Here is a 25,281-nt window from a genome sequence, read left to right as displayed (position 1 = left end):
CGTCGTCTGTTTGAACATAGCAAGACAATGCATGGTGCAGATGATGATAATGATAGTGTTATTGTTGATGGTGAAATGTTTAGCCCCGCCAGGACCTCCTGGAGAGCCTATTAGAATTTTCTTTTATACTCTACATTATTATACTTTTATTTTACTCTATTATTTTCTATTATTTTCTATTATTATTAGTATTATTATGCTTTATTATTATTATTATGTTTTATTTCAATTTTTTTTATTTTCTATTATACTTTATTTTTATTCAAATGATTCTAATTGAAAACAGAACATTCAAATTCTATTTACTTTATTATGCTTTATTTCCATTTTATTTTCTATTATTTTCTATTATACTTTATTTTTACTCTATTTTTATTCAAATGATTCTAATCGAATACAGAACATTCAAATTCTATTTACTTTATTATGTTTTATTTCCATTTTTATTTTTACTATATTTTTTATTCAAATGATTCTAATTGAAAACAGAGCATTCAAATTCTATTTTTTTATCCTATCATTCAGGTTGAAGCTTTTACAACCTCAGCATTTTTGTTACATGCTATTGTTTCTCATCCTATTTTTATCATATCATGTATTGTTTCTCATCCTATTTTTATCATATCATGATGTATGGTCATATTGTTGTTGTTTTTTCATAATGCTCAAAATATCCTATGTACATATTGAAAAAAATAAAAAGTCACAACCAGCATTGTTTCCAGTCTCATATGATTTATTTGATTGAAAATGTCACATACAGGTCTGTGGTGTTGCACATTGTATACATTTTAAATGATAACTTTTACATGATCCAGGCTGTATTCTGCTTACAAAGGTACATACCATATTATCGTTACACAGAGTATCACTAGTATATTTTTTCATAACACTTTGATATGATAGACCTTTTTGGATGTTGATTAAAAAGAATATGCAATGTTGCCCACAGCTGACAGAGGCGCTGTTCTGCACCTGCACAGTTGAATATGTGACATGGCGGCTATTCCGATCTATAAAACATGCTATTTATTTTGGGAACCCCGTGAAATCAGGACGATTACCATAACTGTCAAAAAACATAGCTTCTCGGTTTACAGTTATATATATTCCGAGCCAGTGTTGTCCTGGCTTGTCACTATAGTCGGTGTTAACAATAACCATAGCCGGAAGTGAGCGTACATGTCGCGGAAGTGCGTCGGCTGCTAGTACACCCAACAGTTGCACGCCTTTTGCAAGTTTCTTCCTGAGAATCCGATCAATCTCCATTGTGTTCATAGTGTCCAGGTCTAGTAATAGTCCAATAAAACCTGTCTTTTCCCTGAAATTTCCAAGATGCTGTCAAAGACACTGTAGCAGATTATGTTGATTGTGCGAGTCAGAGGCTGTCTGAACCGGACCTCAAGTTTCACATTGCCTGTTCTAATCAAGCTGACGTTTCCTGTGTTCGCACCATCTGCTTCCAGGTTAAAGCAAAACAAGGTATAGCCACTCCCATATTCTTGGCGTGTAATAGCGAGAGGGCGGTCCTTCAAATGACGACCGGTGGCTTGGAACAGCTCATGATATTCTCTGACATACTCCCCGGTGGTAAAATTAGGCGTAAATGGCCTCGCAGGGTATGAATGACCATCACAATATAATGCAATAAATTCAGTGTTGAGATTAAGGAAATTATAGGGGTTTCTTGCATAATTCCCGCTATGTCCCTCATTATCAACAAAAGCAATTATTATTAATTTGGGTATCTGACCATTGTATAAGTTTTCATGATTTGTCATCCTGAGACCTCTACCGACTGTCACTGTCTTCAGTGAAACACGATCCATGGCGTAGCGTGCATTGCCGTGCGTTAGCGCCCTCATGTGGGCAAGCCTGACAGCTGGGGAAATGCTAACTTTCTTCACATAGAGACTTGCGCTTAGTATATTCACCCCGATGTGTTTATCAGGAGTGGGTGACGAGACAGAATTCATCTTTAGAGCGGATAAATTTTAGCCCCACATCAATGCCATTTATCATCAGTTTTTCCTGCATAAATAAATCGGCGTGTATAGGACAGATAAGCTCCAAAGTTTTACTTTCTGCAGTGTAGGTATTCCTACGCACCAGACCAGCATTACCCGAGTTAAGAGCTGTCCCATCCATAGCAGCAGCCGAATCTTTGATGAAAAGGGCTGTGCTGAATTGTGTATCCAATGTCTCTTGCCCATAATTAATAAGACATTCCAACAAGGCTCTGTATGGATATGTGTTACTAGCTTGCGTTATTAGTCTATCACCAAGCTGAATGTCTAGCTGTGAGAATAGGCTACCACCTGGATAATTGATCAGGGTAGCTATATCATCATCAGCCAGGGCTACGCCGCCAGGCTTGGTGAGTTTCAGTCGGATATATAAATAGCTGTCATTAAAATCGATATATTGATCGTTTGATCCAGTAATTACGAATTCGATTGGTGCCCCAGTGGTGATTGTAGAAACAGGTGGAATTTCAATCCACGCAGCACGTTCTATGCATGTCTGAGTTGGTGGTAGACGAAAAATATCAAGCTCACTCTTCATACACTCTACCGATTGGTTGTGAAGGAGTGACATTATTATTATTATTATTTAGAAGATGTCTCTGGTGTGAGTTTTAGCACGTCTACGTGGTTTGGTTGCTGTCTTTGGTCGATCGGTGCTTGGCGTTATTGTAGGCGTAGACTAAATCACTAAGACTATCAATGTATCTTCTCGAGTTGACAGCTGTCAAATATCGCCACATCCGGGATTTTATCGATCTATTCAGCCTCTCGACAACGCTGGCCTTAGTCTCATTAAATGTCGTAAAATGTTTAATGTTGTATTCCTGGGTTAACTTTTTGAAATTACGGTTGAAGAATTCTGTTCCTTTATCTGTCTGTAATTTGATGGGAATACGCCCGTCCATGAGGATACATCTGAAGGCCTCTGTAACAGCTAGACCCGTTTTATTTTTCAGAGGTTGGACCCATGCAAATTTACTGAATACATCTATACACGTTAATAAATATTTAATGCCATCATTCTCCATCGAATATTCAGACATATCTACTAAGTCTATCTGAAACTGTTTATCGATTCCCGATACAAATACTCTATTGCGTTTGAAATTTCTAAAAACCGGAGTATGTAGGGTATATGCATCTTGTTTTAATAGATAATCTTTGACGATGCTTTCATTCACCGGCCCCTCATCGTCATTTCTAACGGCCTCACATAGTTTAGCAATGCTAGAGAAACCCGCGGGGTTAGCGGGATCTAAATAGATCTTGTCTAATCGCTGCTCCATCATGATCTGACATTATGTCAAACAGTTATATATCTTATATTAGAACGTGTCATGTGTGGTTATAGTCAACCAGCTAAACCGGATGTCACTGGGGGGCTACATGGTCAGACGCACAGTCCGTACTCAAAAACAACCCGGGGTGAAACACCTGTATCAGATTCGTTCCTAGCGGAAGTCCCGCAATGTTGACTATGAATATACACCTATATAACACGCTGAAGCTATAACACCAACAAACAAACGTTTTTTATCTAAAAATGTTTTTTTATTCCCTAGACAATGTAAACATTCTTTTCTCATCAATCAATCTCAAATAAGCCATACATACATGTAAATGTTTATCACACAAATAATCCAAAATTAAATCTATGTTATGTCTAATACATACATCGTGCATGAATGCAAATATCACAACTAAATTACCTATGTCAAACACTTTACCCTCCTCAGAGAAAAACGAATCAAATATGACATCTGTAGACATGTTTGTATTATTACACAGTATAAGCATCTCATCCCAGCAAACATTAGAACGTACAAAATTCATATGATTTTTAAAAGTATCATCATCAAATGTATGGAAAATATCCTTTAATCTATTTCTAACAAAACAAACATTATTAGGGTAAAATATATCCGTTAACATACTGACTAACCACCACATGGCTAGTCTAAAAAAGATATAGCCTATTATAGCCTATAATAGCCTATAAGTGGGGAAAAAAAAATCAGGGGTTAGACTGCGCCCACACTACAAAACCCTCACCTACAAAATTATCATGTGGGAGGGATGTATTAATTGGATCAAATTCATCACATTTCCATCTGAGCGCCGTGGGGGGGTCACACATGTCTGCAATTATGACCTCCGCTGCTCCCATTAATCGTTCATTCGAATGAGTGTCCCCTGTAATCAACCAGACGACTCTAGCTATGGCTGAAACAAGCTGAGGAGAAAACACTAGATCGAATATCTCGCTGCCGTAAAGCCCAAATATGTCATCATCGTAGGCAAACACACATGAATGTTGAAGTTGACTGGGGTGATCAATAATGCAGCCGTTGCATAAAAGTCTCGCCTTCGTCCATGCTGCTGCATGGATGCACCGCACAAGAAGGGCCCTGATCCCTCGCACCGCAGATATGTCAATGCGCTTTGGAGGTGGTATGTGCTTTGCACCTGTGGGGGTTGTCTGGCTGGGCAGTCTGATGTGATGGTTTGAATCCTCATTGGCGTGCACCTGGACTTGGGTTGTGATGAATGTGTGAGGAGGAGGCTTGTGGCTGTATAGGGGTCGATACTGGTTGAGGTCATCGGTGTTATGATCTGTAAAAACATAAAGAGACAATAGATGAATTAGTGGTTTGTTCCTCCTCCTCCTACACATACACTGTAACACACACACACACACACACACATACACACACACACACACACACACACACACACACTAGCCGTATCATACCATTTGTGGTTCAGTTGACTGTTTTGTTGTTGTCCTCAGCCTCCTCGTCACTGGCGTCGCTGTTGCACTCCATATTAAAAGCCAGTCTCTTTCTAATAGAGCTCAGAGCGGCATGTCTCGCGTCTCTAGTAATGACTGCGTTAATTTTATGGCCTATGCTGTGCATTTTGTTCCAGTCGCCAAGCTGCATGAAAAAAATTGTTTCTACAAAATCCTCAGCTGGGATCTCCTTAGGCCCGGGCCTAAAAAAGCCTGTTTTCGGCAGGCCTTCACACAGATCGTTGCCTTTAAAATTATGACATACTCCGAGATAAACAAATCCGTCCAGGATGTCGCAAGGTCCGGAACACCAGCTACGCACCTCGATTCTAAGCCCCCCAAAACCATCCGACGCGCGCCACAGCCAGACAGGTCTATTCTTAGATTTTTTCCCGTGCTCTGCTTTAATTGCTGGGCACACCTCTGTTCCCATTAAAAACATGAATGTACGCCAATCGGTTATAGATATATTGCCATGGGCTTGAGACCCAAATGGACAAGGTGTTCTGCATAGAATAGCTTCATCATCAAAATACCTTGATGCCTGCTCATTCCACGCTTCAGGCGCCATTTGTGAACACGCACTGAAACACACAATGTCCTTTCTGCCAATATCATGAGAAGCTCTTAGCAATAGCTTCTCATGCAAGTACTCGATTTTGTATTCGTAACCACGAATGCCATCAAATTGAAATAATGCCTCTAGCTGCACAGTGCGCCTGCGCATAGGGGCACTGGGACAGGTAAAAATATTGTTTGCGTTACCTGCATTTGAAGCCATGGTCAATTTTGTATTTGATTGAGATCAAAAATGCCGCGCGCTGGTCTCCACCGTTTGTTGATGCGAGGGTCGATAGAAAATAAAAACAACAACAAGAGTGTGTGCTTGTTGTCAGTTGAGATCAAAAAAATGCTGCGCGCTGTCTCCACTGCTTGGTCTCAAAAACTAACAGTGAGGTTTGTGTTTTGCGTTCAGCTGACAGGCCTGCTGCTTATAAAGGGGAGGGGTTTCCTGTCATGGAATTGCATCACGGAAGGACACGCATCACGTTTGTCACGAAGAGAGAGACGTGATGCGGAAGTCGCATTCACTGATGTTTCACAAGCTCGCCCATAACAACAGTGAGCAAAGGAGAGGAATCTGTAGACAGTGAAAATGGTCGCAGCTGTGTTACATAATGATTGCTCAAATGGGCCAAATGTATTTGCCCCGAGATAAAAAAAACGCTGCTGTTTGTCGTGAGCTGGTGGTATGGGGGGAAAATGCGGAAGTGGCCTTTGGAGGCCTTTGAAATAATCACTTTTCACAAGAAAGTGATTTAAAAACAGAAGTGGCCTTTGCAGAACTACTGAAATAAAGCATTTTTGCTCAAAATGGCTTTAAGCACAGGGCGAAATGGAGAAATGCCCTTTGCAGAACAAGTGGAATAAAGGTTTTTCACATAAGGGTTTAAAAAACAGAAGTACCCTTTGCGGAAGTACTGAAAAAAACACTTTTACCAAAAAAGAACCCACGACCCCCTTTGATGACGTAAGGTGCCCAAAGCCACGCCCACCTAAAAAAAAACATTATTTTTTGTTTCTCTCTATGACCCACACAACATAACTACTAGGGTTTCTTAAGGCCCGCACCAACCCAACCCGTTAAGAGAGCCAGTCCAAACAAAGGTTGGAGCTTGAGCAGAACACACTACCATGTGTTTAATGTTAGGGGCTTGCTTAAACAGGAAGATGTTTAATGAAACTAAGAATATGTTGATGTTTATTATTATTGTTATTATAACGTGTAGTTCTTAAGCCTGTAGAGAATAACGCAGTATGCACGATCTGATCACTCTTCCTTAAATAAAGTTTGCTGTGAAGCGTTTGTACAGAGGCATGTTTTTGGTTTTACTTCTTCATATTATACTTGCAGTTATCTAGGCAATGTTGATGTTTCTATTAGTGAACAAATAGGTAACATGTATCATCGCGTTAGCATTATATTCACTAAATCTTGCTTCAAACGACCCAAATTGGGCTTCAAACGGCACGTATTGGCCTGGCCTGCTTGGTATAAATGCCCGGCCTGAATTATGATCCCAGTCCGCCCCTGCATGTGTGTGTGTCTTATGTGTCTATGTGTGCATCACTGATGATGCCTCTGACATCACTGGCCGACTTTGTGTGTGTGAGTGAATTTATGACATCACTGAGGACCGCAGGATGATGTTTTTTTGTAGGCTTTATCCAGAAATCGGCCCCATTTTGGTTCGTCAGTGGAAAAGCCTATCGGGTTTTAGAATGGGGATTTCACTTAAATGCATATAATACTGTAAGGTCTGTCTGTGGTTAACAAAACTTTATGGGAACGCGAGTTTGTGTTCAGCATGATAATCTTCACAAATGTGAATAACTTGTATGCCTTTTGAAGCGTTTTCTAAAAATCACGTTAAAAAAGCGCATTTACGTTCCAAAAGTCATAAAAGTTATTCACGTTTGTGAACATCATTATCATGCTGAACCCAAATTCACGTTCCCATAAACTTTTGTTCACCACAGACCTTATTTTATGCATTTAAGTGAAATCCTCATTCTAAACCCCATTCACTTTTTTGCTGACGAACCCGGAAGTATACTTCCAGACTCATTCCTGTGGGTCTCTATAGAGAGACAGGCAGAGCGCAGGTGCTGTCTTTTCAGCACCGCAGCACACGAGCAGCTGTAGAGTAGACAGTAGTAAAGTAGACAGCCTGCAGTTAATTAGGCTGATTAGGCTACATTTTCGGCAAAGCAGAAAGCTGAGGGAACTATTTTTGTTGGCGGAGGAATAAATAGAGAAATCATACATTTTCTCAGCTTTTTGTCATTTTTTTAATCCGCTTTGTTTAATAGAACTGTTGTATAAAAGCAAGCAATATCACACTCGGGGTCGTGCTGTTGTTGTCTAATATCGGCACTGCTGTGATTATCTTCGGCACTCGGCCTGCGGCCTCGTGCCTACGACCGAATCACAGCAGCGCCAATATTCGCCAACAACACACTCCCTCTCGTGTGATATTGCTTAATTATATCATAATATTGTCTTCAGGCCCTCACAGCAGGCTGGGGCTGAATGTCACGGGCCGGGCCGGGGCCGTAGTTTCAGGTGCTGGCAGGGCTCTAGTCTACAGTGATGGTCACTCGAGCAATTGTGATGTCATCAGTGAGTGATGTCATCAGTGATGTGAAGTTGAGCAAATGTGCGCTGCGCATGCCAATAGAGCACACATAGCACGCGAGATTTCTAGTATATATACATATACACACACACACAATCAAATCCCCCAAAAATTGGAATTGGGTCAAGCTTTTAACTACATAGATATAATACTGTGTCCATGTAAACAGACTTGTTATTTTCCTGTAGAGTCTGATGGTGAATGGAAACGGAGAACAGGCAGAATAGTCATCATCTTCATGGTCGTGACCATGTTGCTGCTCATCATAACACCCATTGCTAAATGCATACGCAGAACAGGTATGAAGCCATCAGATACTACATTTATTTACAAAATGATTTACTGTGTAAAGTGTTAATATGATTATGACATCAAACTGATATTTGCCTGTAATTGACAGTATTCACATTTGTGTCTGTTTATTTAAGGTTAGGGTTATAGTTGCCTTATGGCGCCATAGAGCTCAACAGTCACATGACTGTTCTGTGATGTCACAGTTCTGGCGGAGTATTTCCCCATTCAAATTATGCATTGAGATTTTGATTATTAGCTATATTCTCATAACCACCCAAGGTAGACTTACCATGGGGGAGCTAGTGGTGAAACAATGGTATATCTTCCTGTAGAAGCCACAAATCTGTATATCACCGTTTCTTATTTTAAAATATTTTGTATTCGATTTCATGGAGAAGTACTACACTAGCCACAATTCTACAATGTAATATCGACATCTTTGATTGGTGGAACTCACAGTATGGTCATCTGTGATTGGTGGCCTGCACTAATTCCTCTCTCTGGCTGTTATCTCTCTTGCTAGGCTACTACGAATGTAGGTCACAGCTTGTTGAATAAAAGGGCTAAAACCGCCACTGAGTGACTGAAAGTATATTATGTTAACCAGTTCAAGTCACGCTCTTTCCATGCCGGCACCTGTTTTGAAATCCGTTACCCGGTTCAGTCACTAATATGCACAAAATGTATCTATCTATGATAACGTTAGCCATTGAGCTAATACTCTAATAGAGTACCGCAGGGATGACGTATGTGAACCCTGGGTAGGCTCTAATGCATACAGGTGAACTTTAATGACAAAGACAACAGTCAGTGTGGGTCAAGATGCCAATTTCAGGCTATTTATTAATATAGGGTCAAAAGGTTTAAGTTAGTTTGTCTTGCTGCGGTGGCGCAGCACGCCAGTCAGCAGGCTGATGCACTGGGAGTATCAGTGAGAAACAAAAAGGTTAATTACACACAAAAAAAAAACTCTTTATTTTCCCAAACACAAATCACCCAAACTATTATCAGTGCCACAGCAAACCTTAAATGATACCACCACAAATCAACAGGTGAACTCCCAACGCACCAACCGCTCCCGTGCCTGGAGGCCACACCAACCGCAGAAGAGATAAAAGTCGATACTGGTCTTGATCTGACCTAAACAAACATTAACAAGAAGTAAACGGCAACCAGCACTTTGCCTGTGGATTAGACATCAAACATTAATGTAGGTCTTAATGAGGCAAATGAACATGTTTATAGTAGAAAAGTATTATACCTTGCCACTGCCACGAGGCTATGCCTGGACTCTTGACCCTTTATACAAGAAACAATAAAATATAAGAAACAAAATGTTGGCAGACCCACAGTCATATTTACATAAAAACATCAATACAGTACATCGAGGTGCATTTGCACCCCTACATTACCCAACAATCAATTTAAATAATCTTAGTAAAACACAGTTTTATGTTAAAATGATTTGCTTGGCCTACCCAGAGGACATGTGCACAGGTGTGATCTGGATCAGGAGTGAGCAGGCATGAAGCTGACACACCTGTGCTCCGTGAGCCTCTTATTAGTTTGTGTAACTCACTCTTGATTGGCCAAGGGCTGTCCTGGGTCCTAGTGTCCCCCTACTACATAGGCTTAACCAGAAATCACTGCCACGTTGGTTCTTATAGGGGGGAAAGGCTAATAGGATGATAATCTTCACAAATGAGGACCACCTTATGACTTTTTAAATGTTTTCTGAAAATGGGGTTTAAAAACACATTTACACTTTAAAAGTCATAAAAGTGGTCCACGTTTCTGGACATTATCCTGCTGAACACAAATTACCACTCCCATAAATGTTTGATAACCACAGACCTTATTTTATGCAATTAACTGAAATCCCAATTCTAAAACCGGTAGCCTTTTTCCCTGACGAACCAAAGTGCTACTTCCGGACTCATTCCTGCTATGGTGGCCGCTCAGACCACTGGTCCGATCTGCCAATCCTTTGTCCAAGTCTACGAGACAAAGGTTTTAAGAGTATGGATATAAGCTTAATTCATCATAACATTCCTGATTCATTCTCAACAAAACAATATTTTTTATGCAGCTGCATGTGAAATGACACGTTGCCATTTGAAAAAAGTGACACTTTGTCCTGATCATAGTGCTATTCATCATGACCAACTGTGGTCTGACACATATAGGGCCCCTTGCAAACAGGTAGACCTGTATGACGTTTGGGTGGTCTAGCTATAAGCATTTAGCAAATATGCCTCCATTAGTAGTTACTTCCTGTTTGTACTTATTTTTTTCTGACACAGCTAAATGGTTCCAAGTATCTTCTGTCATACAGAGATGATGTAGGCAGTTGAAATATTTTGTGTGTAAAATCTTTTTCAGAGGAATTAAAATAAATCGTTGCTTTTGCAAGGTTAGCCTGATGGTGGCACTATGTGAAAGTGAATGAATAACAGAGTTCCTCAAGAATACCATTGCAGTTATTCAGTTGGTCATATTGTGATATGATACATATTTGCTTCTTTAACATATTCTTTATGATCATTATTTTCCTGCAGTAAAAAAAGAAAAGGAAGAAGAAGAAGAAGCAGGTAGGTACCTGATTGATTGATTGATTGAAGTATTTATTTCGAATATGAAGCAAAATAAAATAAAAGCCATTTCAGAAACAAAGAAAAATAGAATATATACATATACCTAAATGACTCATTCTTCCTGTTGATGCTCAAAATGTTACTGAGATCTGACAGACAGAAAACTTTAATGCCCGCAGAGGTGGAAAGTAAGAGACTACTTATGAACAATTTCTATGTAAGGGTACTTTACTTGAGTATTTCCTCTTTTTTGAGAAGTAAAACATCCAAGACTTTCTATGCACAGAAGGCTTATTTCTCCCACATTTTGTTCACAAATGTGTTTAAATCTGTTTTAGTGAGCACTATAATCCATTGCCCTGCCAGGTATCAGGGAGTGGTAGCGAGTGGATTGGTTAAACTCACTCCCCAGTATAAAGGCATGTTAACCAGCTCCGCCAAGGGAGCTAGCTCTCTTGGTGTTGCGGTTAACATGTTGGACTCCCAAGCCGAGGGTCGGCAGTTCGAATCCACACCTGGACAAGCCCTTAACATGGGTTGCTGCAAGTACCACCTACACAACGCCGTTACACCCGCACCAACCCAACCCGTTAAGAGAGCCAGCCCGCCCTGTTAAAATATGTGTTAATGCTGAACCCAACCCAACCCGGTGGCCCGCAAATGGCCAATTTAATGTAATATGTCTCAGGACTCAGTATGAGCGCCGCAGTGCTCTCCAAGGTGTCCAAACTCGGTTTCTCTCTCTCTCTCTCTCTCTCTCTCTTTCTCTCTCTCTCTCTCACACACACACACCCAAACACAAACAATTCATTCTTCACACCTCAATGTTGAACGATAAGCCTCAGGTTTAGGTCTATATGGTCTTAAGTTTGAATATAAACCTTTCTCTCTCTCTCTATCACACACATACACATACACACACACACACACACACACACACACACACACACACACACGTGACAGTCTGCTCTGGATGAGCGCAGATATGCAGCTCTTCATTCATGTCATTATGGAGTTATTTCTGCGTAGTCGTCATTACAAATTCTGTCGGTCTTTTTTCAATGAGCCTAATCCAAAAGTAGAACTACAGATACAGTCCTTATTCTTTTCAATAACTTTTACTTTCATTCATACATCTTCACCACTCTCATGTGACATCGCAGTAAAGTTGAAAAATAGATCACAGTCTATTAACACAAAAATCTGTGGTGAAATTCAGACATACCTCATTACTGTCAGGCTTTGACTTTGCCCCATGCGTAATGCTGGGGAAAAAAATCCCACACATCTTTGTGAGACCTTATGTGTGTGTGTGTGTTCTGAGAGAGAGAGAGAGAGAGAGAGAGAGAGAGAGAGAGAGAGAGAGAGAGAGAGAGAGAGAGAGAGAGAGAGAGAGAGTTCACGTCTTTAATAAAGTGTTAGTCTACTTGTTTTTCTGTTGTAAGTTATTTAATAATGCAAATTTGCCAACCCAGATAGCCCGGGGGGCGTGCCAACCCGCGGGGCCCAGCGGGTTTTGGGTAGCCCACGCATGACCATTTATTTATTTGTTTGTTTGTTTATTTATTTATTTATTTATTTATTTAGCTGAATAGAGTCCATGGAGTTGGGATTGTGTAAATTATCAGGGAAATGTTTGTATTATTCTTTACTCACCTCTCATTGATTTAATCTGTTGTTTGTTTATTCAGAAACTCTGTCTGCGTGTCAACATCAACACAAATCCAGCCTGAAGGAGAAGGTTCAGTGTGTGCTTGAGGGGGTCGCTGAAGCAGGACCGTCCCATCTAGATCAGTTCTACACAGTGCTTTACCTCACAGTGGGAAAAAGTAGAAAGGTCAATGATGAACATGAGGTCAGACAGATTGAAGCATCATCCAGAAACCAGAGATCAGAAACAACAATCAAATGTGAAGACATCTTTAAACCTAGTGGAAATAAACCAACCAAAACATTGATGACAATGGGAGTGGCTGGCATTGGGAAAACAGTCTTAACACAAAAGTTCACTCTGGACTGGGCTGAAAACAACACCAACCAGGATATACAGTTCATATTTCCATTACCTTTCCGAGAGCTGAATCTGCTGAAAGAGAAAGAGTTCAGCTTGGTGGGACTTATTCATTGCTTCTTTAATAAGATCAAAGAAGCAGGAATCTGCAGGTTTGATGAGTTCCAGGTTGTGTTCATCTTTGATGGTCTGGATGAGTGTCGACTTCCTCTAGACTTCAAGAACAATGAGATCCTGACTGATGTTACAGAGTCAACCTCAGTGGACATGCTACTGACAAACCTCATCAAGGGGAATCTGCTTCCCACTGCGCGCCGCTGGATAACCACACGACCTGCAGCAGCCAATCGGATCCCTCCTGAGTACTTTGACGTGGTGACAGAGGTGAGAGGCTTCACTGAAAAACAAAAGAAGGAGTACTTCAAGAAAAAATTCAGAGATGAGGACCAGGCCAGCAGCATCATCTCCCACCTCAAGGCTTCACGAAGCCTCTACATCATGTGTTACATCCCAGTCTTCTGCTGGATCACTGCTACGGTTCTGAAGAATCTGTTGGAAACCAGTGAGGAAGGGAAGATTCCCAAGACCCTGACTGAGATGTACATCCACTTCCTGTTGGTTCAGTCAAAACGGGGGAACGACAAGTATGACAGAACTGAGGGAGGGAACAGGAAGATGATACTCTCTCTGGCAAAACTGGCTTTTGAGCAGCTGAAGAAAGGCAACCTGATCTTCTATGAAGCAGACCTGTCAGAGTGTGACATTGATATACCAGCAGCCTCAGTGATATCAGGAGTGTTCACAGAGATCTTTAAAGAGGAGAGTGTGCTGCACCAACATGACAAGGTCTTCTGCTTTGTCCATCTGAGCCTTCAGGAGTTTCTGGCTGCTGTCTACATGTTCCACTGTCACACAAACAGGGATGAGGAGGTACTGGAGACATTCCTGGGAAAAGGTTTGGGTAGATCTGAAGACAGTGAACAATCCCTGGATGTCTTCCTGAAGACAGTCATGGACAAATCCCTGCAGAGTGAAAATGGACACCTGGACCTCTTTGTCCGCTTCCTTCATGGCCTCTCACTGGAGTCCAGCCAGACACTCTTACGAAGTCTGCTGGGTCAGACAGAGAGCAGACCAGACAGCATCCACAGAGCCATCAGGAACCTGAAGGAGATGGCCATCTCCAATACCTCTCCTGACAAAAGCACCAACATCTTCCACTGTTTGGTGGAGATGAACGACAAGTCAGTGCATCAGGAGATCTTACAGTTCCTGAAGTCCGAGAACAGATCAGTGGCTGAACTCTCTAAGATCCACTGCTCAGCTCTGGGCTACATGCTAGAGATGTCAGAGGAGGTTCTGGATGTGTTGGACCTGGAGGCCTTCAACATATCACCGAAGCGTAAACTGAGACTGATCCCAGCTGTGAGGAACTGCAGGAAGGCTCGGTTAGTCCTGATGTAAATACCAAAAGTATAGAACAGTGTAGACTCTACACTGTTCTATACTTTTGTAGAGTGATCTTTATACATAGGGTTGTCACGATGTTAGAATTTCTAACTTTGATATCTTCTACCAAGGTAAATACTGATGCTCTATACCATTTTTGTACCGGGGAGGGGGGGTGAACAACATATCAAGAGGCATAAAAAAAAGAAACATTGGATGGACAGACGCATGCTTATCCATAATCTAGGCCAGATGAAACTCATTAAAAGCTTTGCTCTTACACAGTAGATTACTCCTGCTCTAGTCCAGGTTCTCAACCTTTTTGAGCCACGACCCCCAAAAAACTTTAGGCTCGGGTTCACAACGCCCGCTCCTGCCGCTACCAAACCCAATGACAGTGTGCACACATTCTCACACTGATTTCACTCACTCACTGAAATCGTTTTTATAGTTTAGATAGCTTTATAATACATTAAACCATGTATGGGAGATTTAATCATCATGAAAGAATTTTTTTTTCTTATTTTTTTCTTTTTTCTCTTTTGACAATTATCCAGCTACCCCCCCCCCCCCCCCCCCCCCCCAAAATAATCTCGCGACCCCTGGGGGGTCCCGACCCCCAGGTTGAGAACCACTGCTCTAGTCATCAGCCTATCACAACACAGCAGATTACCCCTGCTCTAGTCATCAGCCTATCACAACACAGCAGATTACCCCTGCTCTAGTCATCAGCCTATCACAACACAGCAGATTACCCTTTGCTCTAGTCATCAGCCTATCACAACGCTTTTAGCTTGTTGAAGTAACATACTGTACCCACCAATGATAGGGAGGGGAAATTCTGTAGTATGTTTTTATTTTTCATTATTACCGATACTATTGACTAGGGGTGTCACGATACACTCAGTTCACGATACGATACGTATCACGATACTGGGTTCACGATAACGATACGATACGATACGATTTTAACAATATTTTTTTAAACTTGAATAATGACAATATATGACTGGAAAAGTAGTATTTTATTTGAAATGCACAAATACAAAACATGCTGTTGTGGGAAATTGTTATTACAATAACAACTAGAAAAAACATGAGATTGGAGATAAGGCTTATCTTGAAATAGAATGAGTTACACCGTCACTTAGATTTACTTTGAACTAAAAGGTTTCTCAGCAGTATAAATTCTCATTATGCATCTTCAGTTTTTCTTCAAACTCAAACAACAAGACTTTTCTTAGTCTATTTTTTATGCATCTTCAGTTTTTCCTGTCAAGTAAACAGTTTTGCCAGAAACTCAATTGAATGGTTTCTCTCCTGTATAACTTCTCATGTGTCTCTTCAGAGACTTGTTCAACTGAACTACTTTCCACACATTGAACTTCAACAAACAAAGACGTTTCTTTGTCTACTTTTGAAAAAAAAAAAAAAAAAAAAACTTTTTTTTTTTTTCACGATATGAGATTTCATCTCAACGATACATATCGTGACGTTTTACTATCGCGAAATTTCGTGGGACGATATATTGTGACACCCCTACTATTGACAACTTTATATACTTCATTTGAATGCCAAATAAACCAAGAGAAAGAACAAGTACTTTATACCTGACACCATCATAATTATAGTAAAGATCTATAGTTCCTCAAACAAAGAGAATATTAACTGTTGTTCTACATAGCAGTGGTACACCGTGTTGTGCTTAACATGTTACAAAGTAATGTGTCACTGTAATCACAATACTTTTTCCTGTAACAGAGTAAAGGCATTACTGTTCCAGGTTCAGTTTCACATTCCGTTACTGATCTAACAGGTCTGTTGTTTTTTTAGTTTCATTCTTTAGTCTAGTTCAACTCTTTATTGAAGTAATAATATCTATGAAAGATCCCCCTCGTCTTCTCCTGCCTTCAGCTTATGTCAGAAATAGCAGAATACTAAACCATAAAATTAGCTAAACACAAACAAAGTCTGTGTCTAATGGTGTCAGGTTTTACCAGAATTTGAACTGAACTGCCCCAATTATTGCAATTATCATTAGTAGTAGTAGTAGTAGTCGTTGTCGTAATTGCTTTATAAGTTGCTTGCTTGAAGTCCAACTCCTCATTTATTCTTTATTCAGATTGAGGAGTTGCAACTTGTCAGAGACTGACTGTGAAGTCGTGGCCTCAGCTCTGAAGACCAACCCCTCCCATCTGACAGAGCTGGACCTGAGTCACAGCAACCTGACTCTGGAGGGAAGTCTGCGTACAGGATGGAAGCTGCATTCAGGATTGAAGCTGATCTCTGCTGGACTAGAGAGTCCACACTGCAAACTGGAGACTCTCAGGTCAGACATCATATTTAATAATGTGCTGATATGAATATTAACTGATTGTTTTTACTCTGCTTTATTATTATTAGGGGTTCAAGCCCCGAAGGACTGTCTGTATGTATGTACTGTATGTATGTCTGTATGTCTGTATGTCTGTATGTCTGCGCACAATTGCTCTAATCTGCATCACTGACATTCACTGATGACATCACAATTACCGGGTATGTCAAAATATCATCAGTGATGTCATCGCTAATTATTCCAGGAGTGTCTGTCTGTCTGTAGCCACTTCTAAACATGAACTCTGGATTAAAACCAAAACCGTAAATCAGGTCCGGCTATTCCCAGCAGTTCCCTTGGTAGACATGACTCTATAAATCAGTTAATCTCTTTCTAAACATGGGGAGAAGCTCCGGCGCTGCAGTTGAATGATATTGTGCAGTTTGGCAGAAGGGTGGTGCACGGCCGAGCAAAGAGGACGGGGGGGGGGGGGGGCCTGCGGAAATGGTGCTGCGGAAAGCATGTGGCAGTGGCAGCCATGAAGTGGAAAGATACAGCAAAGATGGCGACGTCCGTGGTTGTGTTGTTTGTTGTGCTTCTAAAATATTTCCTCACACGTACTCGGCAACGCGGAAAAACTATGAAGAAACTGGAAAGGTATATATATACGTGTAAGCAGAAGAAGATACGAAGCAGTGATACGTCGTGCACAAAGATCCCACCAGAGAAAGGTTGCTTCAGTGTTCGTGTTACCTGCCCTCCAGCGTGAGAGAGCAATGTGGAAGCGAGGGAGACCAGGCGGACAGTTATTCTGGGAAGATGCACTTAAGAACTTTGATGAGGTGGAATGGAAGTGTAAATTTTGCATGTCCTGGTCTACGTTCGAGTATGTGCTGAGTCTGGTGGAACCTGCACTAACACGCAACATTACATGATGGCGAAAACCACTAGAAGCACATTTGAGACTGGCCGTTGTGCTTTGGTGGTATGCCACACCGAGCGAGTATAGATAGTATAGATAGTATAGATAGTATAGCTGCGTGTTTGGTGTTGGACTGTCTACTGTGGGCTACCGTGTGCGTGAAGTCACATCTGCCATAATGAACAATCTCTATATACGTTTCATTTGCCTGCCAAAGGGGGAACAGCTACAGAAGAGCTTAGATCATGAATGTGTGCACAGTAATTTAAGACAGTAACAGTAAGTTATTTCACAGTAAGCGTAAACTAAGTGTTCAAGTGGCTGATTTAAGTGTTAAAGTCGAAGTGAACCGGAACGGAATGCACCAGCGCGAGCGTCGGACACTGAAAACGAATTGAGAGGCGGACCATATACGTGTCGATGATTTGATTTGACAATTCTGAGGACTGGCTTTGGCATTGGCCAATCCTGGCGTGTTCCACCCCCAAATCGAATGGGATTCAGCCTGTTGTCATGCTACGCAAGTGGGATCCGCAGAGTACCAGGGAGCCAGCTGCTTCGTGCGGAGCGAGTGGACAATCCGATCCATAGGTGCTGCCCGCCCGCCTGGAATCTCCGAGAGACGACCCCTGTACAGCAACCATTTTAGGGCATCCTCGTCCGTCAGAGTATAGGCTATCGTTCCTCAGTCTAAGCGTTGTCAGTTGTCATGTCTCCTATAGTAAACCATGTCGAGTGCTCTGAAACACCTTCAGTTCTCACATGAAAACGCTGTCATTCTTCCTGCATTACTGTTTCACTCCTCACGCATCAGTCATCGCACAATACGGCGTCACTCGTCAATCATCAGTCCTCATTCCTCAGTCATCACTCCTCACATCTCACACGAAAACGTTGTCATTCCTCCTGCCTCACTTATCACTCAAACTAGCTGTCAGGCATCACTCCTCACGTCTCACACAAAAACGTTGTCATTCCTCCTGCCTCACTTATCACTCAAACTAGCTGTCAGGCATCACTCCTCACGTCTCACACAAAAACGTTGTTGATCCTCCTGCAGACTAGCTGTCAGGCATCACTCAAACTAGCTGTCAGTCATCACATGAAAACTGAGGACTGAGGAACGATAGCCTATACTCTGCCAGATGACATTCACTAGGTGCCATTTTTCCCTTCATTTGGAAGAGAAAATTATCCTGAAATGAAGATTTGATTGACAGCTGCATGTCGTGAAATAATTGGTTGAAATGGGGTAGAAATTTGATAGTACTAGGTGACGTAAGCAAACTGTAAATTACTGTTATCAATGAAATCTTGAAAAATGAACTTTTGATGTGAAAAAGTGGGAAAAACTAAAATTAGATTGTTGTGATTTGTTTTGCATACATTATTAAATAGGTGCACTGCATACCCAGGTATTTTAACTAAAATAAAATAAAAGTCATTCTTGGGTTCAGCTCGACTTTAAGTGTAATGGCCTGTGGGTAGAAGCTGTTTTTGTGTCTGGTAGTTTTGGCGTGTAGTGCTCTGTAGCGCCTGTAGTCCAGGTCCTTATGTATTTTCGTTCAACATTTTTGGAGAGTTTGTAAACTATACATTTTTGGAAAGCTTAGAGTGTGACGAAACCCAAAACCAATGTTGCCATTTTTTTCAAAGTCACTATGGTGGCCATCTTGGCCTTTCAAAATGGCGACCACCAAAATTAAACACCTGCACTGGAAATCCCTATATGACCCAGCAATGTAGTTTCCTATGAGCTTTTATGAATGGAATGTCATCTATAGGCCTAGTGGATGAAATTGAACTTGGTTGCTAAGAGTTGCATGTTGAGAAATTTGAGTAATTCGCATAATGAGCCAATTAATTGCCGAAACTGGAAAATGGCTATAACTTTGCTTCCAGTTAACTTAGAAAGATGATCTAAGAGTATAACTCCATGTTTGTTATGTGCAGGAATTCATCTATTACCATAGTGCAGTCATGCAACCTTTCCTAATTAGCATAATAAGTATAAATTTGGTTAAAAAAAGGTAATCAGGAAATATTCTGTTTTGGGCAACTTAGAACGATTATCTTAGAGTCTAAGTCTATGTTTTGATGTCTAGAAATTAATGTCTTGCCATAACTAAATCATGCAACCTTTGTTCATTAGCATAATTAGCATAAATTATATGATTAGGCTGAAATGGACATCTATATTTTGGCTTTAGTCAATTCCATTTTGGATTTTAAAAACGACAAATGTTCAAAACACTTTAAGGAAAAAGGGAAGGAAAATCAATTGGATATAATATAAAGTAAATATATTTATAATTTGAATTCAAGCATCCATAACAATGGATTGTAACAAAGATCTCTGTACGTCAAGGCATATTGAAATTCATCATTTGCAATTATAACTAACTTCTGTTAGTTAAAAACCCATCTAATTCAAGATCTTCAGCATCACTGCCATCTGAATCCCGGTTTTCAGATCTTGAGTCCTCATCGTTCTCACATTGTGTACTGCAAAGGCAAAGGTCAGTGCATTGTAAGTTTCTCTTCCTACAGGAGCATCTTTGTGTTGAACAATCTCCTTTGCAGTGGCATCTCAGCATTTCAATGTTGGACTCAGGAGCTGGTAGTACATCAGTGGTAGTGGGTCTTAACTGGCCTTTATCAGCCTTGAATAGCCATTTTTGAGAGGATTTAAAGGTACTTGCTGCTCAACGCTTGCCTGTCCCCAAACATGAGCTTGCACATGTACCCTATCAATGTGCTTTTTCAAGGCACCCTCTGTAGGTGGTAGCCTTTAACTCTCTGCCATATACTTGCAGCACATGTGCCAATGCAGCTCTGGAATGTTTCTTAATGTTTATCCCTTTTGGGCAGTAGGCAGCACACACAAATCTAGCCAAGCATTTCTGTTGTTCCTCCGTTACTCTGGAGTCATCTGAAAGCTTCCGTACTTTAGCACGCATAGTGCACAGACTTGAATGCTCTTACCTTTTATTCCATAAAAGTTAACCTTTCGAACCACCCAGGTGACGTGGCGGTGACGTGGAACACCGCAGCCGCTCCTGAAGGCATCACCTGGCCGAACCCTGTCTGTGATTGAATGCGACGTCAGCCATTTTGTAGCGGCCCGCCAGACAGGGAACCCCACTCCAAGCATTCAACATTGAGCCAAGTATATACCCGGACAGCAAGGCTGGATAGTGAGAGCTCTCGCTTTCACTCGTAAAACCTGGGTTGTTGCACAACCCCTACGTTTTACTTCGCTTCAGCTCGAGCTCTCACTAATGCTACCTACAACCGTCCTTGCTGCAACGAAGCACCGCGGTGCGACCTTCGGACGAAAAAGGGCCGTCATGGCATAGCGCACGGGAAGAAGATAAGATGGTGTGAGCAAACGTTGTGCCTACCACGTCCAAGCTATAATACCTCACGAAGGTGTCATGGGTTGACCATGATGCCGCAGCACACATGTCCTCTACCGATACACCGCGCAATCGCGCCCAAGATGAAGCAACACCCCGCATAGAGTGAGCTTTAATGCCCTCCGGTGGAATCTTCCCAACGGCAGAGTAGGTTAGTGGCCTCAACTATCCAATGCGACAAGCGCTCCTTACAGAGGCTTACCTAAAGCCTGAGCTCCATGGCATACCAAGAGCTGGTTAGAAGTGCGCAATGTGCGCGTCATATTCACATAGGCTAGAAGCGCCCGTACGGGGCAAAGCGCCTGGAGTCTCCTCTCCTCCATTGGATCCGAGTAAGGAGGGTTAAACGCTACCAGATCTATGGTCATAGACCTGAACCCGGCCCTAATGTTCTTGGGCTGGTAAGCGGGGTTGGGGCGAAGCGTGACCCTGCGCTCATCATCAGAGAACACCATGCATGACTGTTGCACCGACAGGGCAATCAAGTCACCAACTCTCTTTGCCGGAAGACAAAGCTAGCAGCAATGCCGTCTTCAGCGAAAGGTGTTTCAGACTGATTGTGTCAATCGGTTCGAAGGGAGGTCCCGAGAGACCCTCCAACACCATAACCAAGTCCCATTTAGGGAAGACGCTCCTCGTATGGGGGCGAAGCTTGGGGACGCCCTTCATAAAGCGAGAAACCAAAGACAGGCTTCCCACTGTCTTGCCCTCAGTCTCCATGTGGCAGGCAGAGATTGCGGCCAAGTATACTTTGAGGGACTGTGGCGACTGGCCCGCTTCGTACAGGCCTTGGAGGAAGCAGAGAATGCACTGTATGCCATAATACACTGGATCCAGGTCCTTTTCCGCACACCAGCGCGCGAAGGACTGCCACTTGTGAGTATACTGTGCACGAGTGGAGCTAGGTCTAGCGCTCTGTATGGTCTGTACCACGTTCATCGGTAGGCCCTGGGCTAACAACCGTTCCCCTTCAGGAACCAAGCTGCCAACTTCCACTTGTGTGGGGAAGGGTGCAGAATCTCCCCGCCCGCCTGCGACAGTAGGTCCACTCGACGTGGCAAGAGCCACGGAGCCTCCTGCGTCAGAGCAATCAGGTCCACGAACCAGATCTGCGACGGCCAATGTGGGGATACCAGAATGAGCTGCAGGCCCTGCTGCATCACCCTGTGGGATCAGGGGGATTGGGGGGAACGTGTAGAGGGCCTCCCCCGGCCAGACGTGCGGCAGTGGCCCAACGGTGGGTCGTCCCCGAGGACAGAGAACCACTGGGGGCAATGGTGTGCGTGCCGCGATGCGTAGAGATCGACGCCGGCTCGACCGAACTTGGCCCAAATTTGTTCCACCACCTGTGGGTGGAGAACCCATTCCGAGTTGTGCAGGTTGCCCCGCGACAACAAGTCTGCGCCCAGGTTGAGGTGGCCCCGAATGTGGGCCGCCGACAGGGATAGCAGGTGAACACGAGCCCACTCGTGGATGTCCGTCGCTAGTTCGTTCAAGGCCTGCGACCGGACACTGCCCTGGCGATTGATATACGCCACCGTGGCAGTCTTGTCCAAGCGTATCAGTATATGGTGACCCAATATCAAAGAAAGATCATCATTCTAAGATGACTAAAAGTGAAAGATCTAGCCATTTCCTAATTGTGACCTAATTTTTATTTTACATACCTTATGCAAATCATGCAAATTAGGAAATGTTGCATGTCTGCACTATGGTAATAGATGCATTTCTGGAGATGACAAACATGGACTTGGACTCTTAGATCGCCTTTCTAGGTTAACTTGAAGCAAAATTTTAGCGATTTGGCGATTAATTAGCTCATTATGCTAATTACTCAAATTGCTCAAGATGCAACTTTTAGAAACCACTTTTAATTTCATCCACTAGGCCTATAGATGACATTTCAGTCATAAAAGATTATAGGAAATAACATTGCTGGGCCCTATAGGGGTTTCCAGTGCAGGCGTTTAATTTCGGTGGTCGCCATTTTGAAAGGCCAAGATGGCGACCATAGAGACTTTGAAAAAAATGGCAACATTGGTTTTGGGTTTCGTCACACTCTAAGCTTTCCAAAAATGTATAGTTTACAAACTCTCCAAAAATTTTGAACGAAGGTTGAAATCAGAACATTGGGAACCTGACTACTGCGAGAGGGAAGGAGTTTAGACAGATCATGGCCAAGGTGAGATGGGTCAGTGATGATCTTTAAGTTTAAAGCCCCCCTCCAGTGTATTTTGTCATCTTTAAGATATTTCATGTGTAGCTGTGGTTTTACCTGCTCTCTTAATGAGCCACAGTGTTCGCAAGTCTATTTGGTTGACATATAACCTTATTCTGGGCTCAAAGTCCTAAAAATAAGCTGTTGGTAAAAACAGGTGATGATGTCAGACATTATGGTTGTCTGATGACTGACATATGATATTCAGATAATAATAATTACTGTATGAGTTACAGTGAATAGCTGGCGTTAACCTTTGACATTAGCTAGCTGTTAGCTTGTGAGTTATGTTAGTTACATGGCAGTAAAATGCCACTGAATGACCAGTTTGATATAACTGTCAAGCAGTTTGAGTCACACTCTTTCCATAAAGCCCACCAGCTTTGCTATATATTGGCTGGTTGTTGATATTTATAACAATATTGTGGCCTCTGGACGGACATTTTGCAGAGGTAGAGGCAGCAATACTGTTTCCGGTCTACTGCCTGGAAGGGAGACAAAGATCGTATATTGAAGGCACGAGCGATGCTCTTATCCTTTATGGACAAGAGCGCTACAGCCATGATGTTGCAGTAGAACAAGGTATAAGCCTTCGGTTCTTATCAATATATGATCTTTGGCTCAAATGATGACGTGTGTTATCACAGCACGCACTGTATGTTTTCATAGAACATCAATGGTGTACAGGTATGAAAAGCTGACTGGAGGGGGCTTTAAGTGTTACGGTGCTAGTCAGACCCAAAATGTTAGTTTGTGTAGCTTGTTAAACAAATGTCTACCTCCAGCCTAGCAAGGGTTAATTTAGGGACAGGTTGAGGTTAATTTAGGATCAAGTTATTGTTAAGTCAGGATCAAGTTCTCCATCCAACTCAAATTCTGCTTTTTACCACAATTATTTCCAGAGAAACTGCCATCTGAAAATATTGTCCATATAACATTGGATTCTGAAACTTAACTGAACCTTGTGACAGCCAGTCTGTTTTCAGATGGAAAGGCTGACATGCTGCTGATCCACACTGACAACATGCTGAAGTCCAATGGATTATGAAACACTGGATTGTTGAAAGCTTTCAGGGATATTTTATCTTATACCTGTAGCTATTTGTTTTATTCTTTATTCAGATTGGGGGGGTGCAACTTGTCAGAGGTGTACTGTGAAGCCCTGGTCTCAGCTTTGAAGTGCACCCCATCGCGTCTGAGAGAGCTGGACCTGAGTAACAACAACTTACAAGATTCGGGAGTGAAACTGATCTCTGCTGGACTAGAGAGTCCAGACTTCAGACTGGAGATTCTCAGGTAAAATCAGTTTACGGTTTTTCTCAGCTGATTTGACACATTTCTCCAAATTATGGTCTGTTCTCTCAAAACAGGATTCCTGAATCTGCAAAGGTTGCTCTGCAGGTTTACAGGTTTACTACTGACGATAGGATAATGCCATCTATGCCCACATTTTAGCGCTGAATCGCCTGCGGCATGTGGCACGCCTATGCCCAGTACAATTATAACAGGCATGCGCTTGTGCCCGCCCCCAATTTGCATTGCGCATGGCGTTAAACGAGCGCAAACGCTAAATTACCGCTTTTGGGAAGATAGGGCCCTTGGTCTGTTAATTAGCCACACTGTTAGCTAATGTATTTATTTATTATAATAGCATTTCATATCATATATCTTATCATGTCATCAGTTATTATATCATTCTATCATTATAGTGGTCTGATGACTGACACATGATAGACAGATAATACAGTACAGTATACAGTAAATAGCTAGCATTAGCCTCTGGCGGTAGCTAGCTGTTAGCTATGTTAGTTATGTGGGCATAAAATGCCAGTGAATGACCTGTTAACCAGTTTGAGTCACTCTCTTTCCATAAAGCCCACCAGCTTTGATATCTGTTGTCTAGTCGTTGATGTTATAACAATATTGTGGCTCTAAACTAAAGTTTTTCAGAGACTGTCATGGCAGCATAACCGTTTCTGGTATTTCCATTCTGGGCGCAGACAAAGAGTTGAGCAAAGACAGAACAGACAAAGACAGAACAG

General features: G+C 42.1%; 1 protein-coding gene across 1 annotated transcript in view; it reads left to right on the top strand.

Moving 5' to 3' along the window:
- Positions 1-25,281, top strand: part of LOC310797145 (uncharacterized protein) — an 89,229-nt gene that overhangs the window by 35,769 nt on the left and 28,179 nt on the right. Inside the window, exons 8-12 of the mRNA XM_083659455.1 lie at positions 8,207-8,317; positions 10,871-10,903; positions 12,598-14,365; positions 16,489-16,695; positions 24,362-24,535. Coding sequence (XP_083515581.1) covers positions 8,207-8,317; positions 10,871-10,903; positions 12,598-14,365; positions 16,489-16,695; positions 24,362-24,535 — 2,293 coding nt within the window. The remainder of the gene's footprint in view (positions 1-8,206; positions 8,318-10,870; positions 10,904-12,597; positions 14,366-16,488; positions 16,696-24,361; positions 24,536-25,281) is intronic.

Source organism: Poromitra crassiceps, assembly GCF_964638095.1.
Source record: "Poromitra crassiceps genome assembly, chromosome: 23".
NCBI lineage: Eukaryota > Metazoa > Chordata > Actinopteri > Beryciformes > Melamphaidae > Poromitra > Poromitra crassiceps.
This window is presented reverse-complemented; position numbering and strand designations above follow the sequence as displayed.